At 38.9% G+C, this 1871-nt stretch overlaps 1 protein-coding gene across 1 annotated transcript in view; it reads left to right on the top strand.

Annotated features, from left to right (window-relative positions):
* Positions 1-1861, top strand: part of LOC101646242 (glia maturation factor beta) — a gene marked incomplete at its 5' end in the record, with an annotated part of 6798 nt that extends 4937 nt beyond the window's left edge. Inside the window, 2 exons of the mRNA XM_045291717.1 lie at positions 447-520; positions 1643-1861. Coding sequence (XP_045147652.1) covers positions 447-520; positions 1643-1714 — 146 coding nt within the window. The remainder of the gene's footprint in view (positions 1-446; positions 521-1642) is intronic.
* Between the last annotated feature and the right edge of the window lie 10 nt (positions 1862-1871).

Below are 1871 nucleotides of genomic sequence, written 5' to 3' on the forward strand. Positions count from 1 at the left end.
ATTTCCTCCGAAAATAGCCTGGAGTCAATGTTCCACTATAGATGTGCCTTGACAGTTCCTTAGGGCAGCTCTCCCTGCCTCACTGGTCTACCCCGCCCTATCAAAGCCAAGTCACCTTGACAGTTCATGTCAAAATGAAGACAACGGGCAGAGAAGTCAAGTATTTGCAAGGCTCTAAAAGTCAGCCTCTACCAAAATCTAGCCTCGTTTATTTTTGCTGCCCTGTAAACTGGTCTATTTATAACTCAGTTATGTCTCTTGGTGCTGACGGTCTAGTCTGCATGATAAGATTCTCAAAGTACAATCTGTATACAGTTCAACTGAAGTTTTCATTAATTCAGTAGGACAAGAAATCTTAAATGTGTCATATTTAGCAAGTAAATGATAGAAACTAATACTTTCTTCAGAGTCCACACCTCATTTCTACATTAAACTCTCTTTTCTAGGATGTAAGCCTGAACAGCAGATGATGTATGCTGGGAGTAAGAATAAGCTAGTCCAAACAGCTGAACTCACCAAGGTAGTGTGTCGTTTGGCTTATTTTGTCATCACTTTTATGATGAATGCCTCTTAGAATGGATGTTTCTATTTCTAAATTATTTACATATTAAGAATATGTAGAGTTTAAGGAAAAGCTAACATAATCTGAAGGGCTGGGTTTTTTTTATCTTCATAATGAAATTTTTAATAGATAAATGGCAACATTGAAAATAAACCAAGGTCTGTGCAGGAATGCCGTATTGCACAATTAACTCTCTGGTTTCCGAAGCTGAAGCTAAGTCATTAGCTTTTGTCAGGAATTTTAGGAAAGCTAGAACTTTCTGTTTTATGTGAGGTACTTGCTTTAATATTAACCATGTCCCCATAGTCTAATGGCATTTGTGAAGATTCGATGTAACAGGGGTACTTCCTCTCCAACTTTGTTTACCTTCTATATAATTATATAAATTGAGGATGTTTCTGCATTGAAAGTTTAAAATGGAATATTGCAAGACTAAAACTGTACCAGGAGAATTGCTGAACTGCCCACGGTCGCACCACAGTCAGTGTCAACGCTGGGATTCAGAACCTCCTCTCCCCCATGAGCCCTCCCTCCCTTCTTCTGTGTGATGGTGCCTGGAGTAGCCATGCCCTCTGGGGCCGTGCTTCTTCACAGTCCTGCTTGTCTCTCCCAGTCTTGTCTGCAACTGCTATTGATGCTTGCATCCCAAACTCAGCAAGGAGCACTTGCATACGTTTCTGTAGTTCTTAATTAACTAGGTTGATTTTGAGCTGTGTCTCTCCCTCCCTCCCTTCCTCTCCCCCCCTCTCCCCCTCTCTCCGTGGCAAACAGCCGGTTGGGTATACGTAGGGTGTTCTTTGTCTCATCTGGTGAGTAAGGTGTATGGAACTGCTTGTTAGAGTGTTTATCGATTTGTGCTTTTAAGACAATGTTGGTTTCATGCTCTTTTTGCTTCTGAACTGTGATAACTGGATAGTTTCCCTTTAAAAAGTACCTCCCAAAGGGTGCCTCTAACAGGTTAAGTCATGATCAGTATGAAAAGAAATAGAATTTGGCATTTAGAACTCAACTTACGTGTTTGATTTTTTCCTTTAAGAATGTAAATGATAATGTATGTTTGTTTATTTGTTTTTCTTTAAGGTATTTGAAATAAGAAATACTGAAGACCTGACAGAAGAATGGTTACGGGAAAAACTTGGATTTTTCCACTAATGTGAACTTCTGTGTTTCTAAAGTATTTATGTATTAACCTGATCATACATACTGGAACCAGACATAAATACTTATTTATGCCTGAAAATGCACTGTTATTTACAGTTTGTTTCCTACAGTAAAGAAAAATCTTCATTTGTGCAGAGTTTGAACATGA

Source organism: Echinops telfairi, unplaced genomic scaffold, assembly GCF_000313985.2.
Source record: "Echinops telfairi isolate 266 unplaced genomic scaffold, ASM31398v2 ScPeMD7_294;HRSCAF=660, whole genome shotgun sequence".
NCBI classification, from domain to species: Eukaryota; Metazoa; Chordata; class Mammalia; order Afrosoricida; family Tenrecidae; genus Echinops; species Echinops telfairi.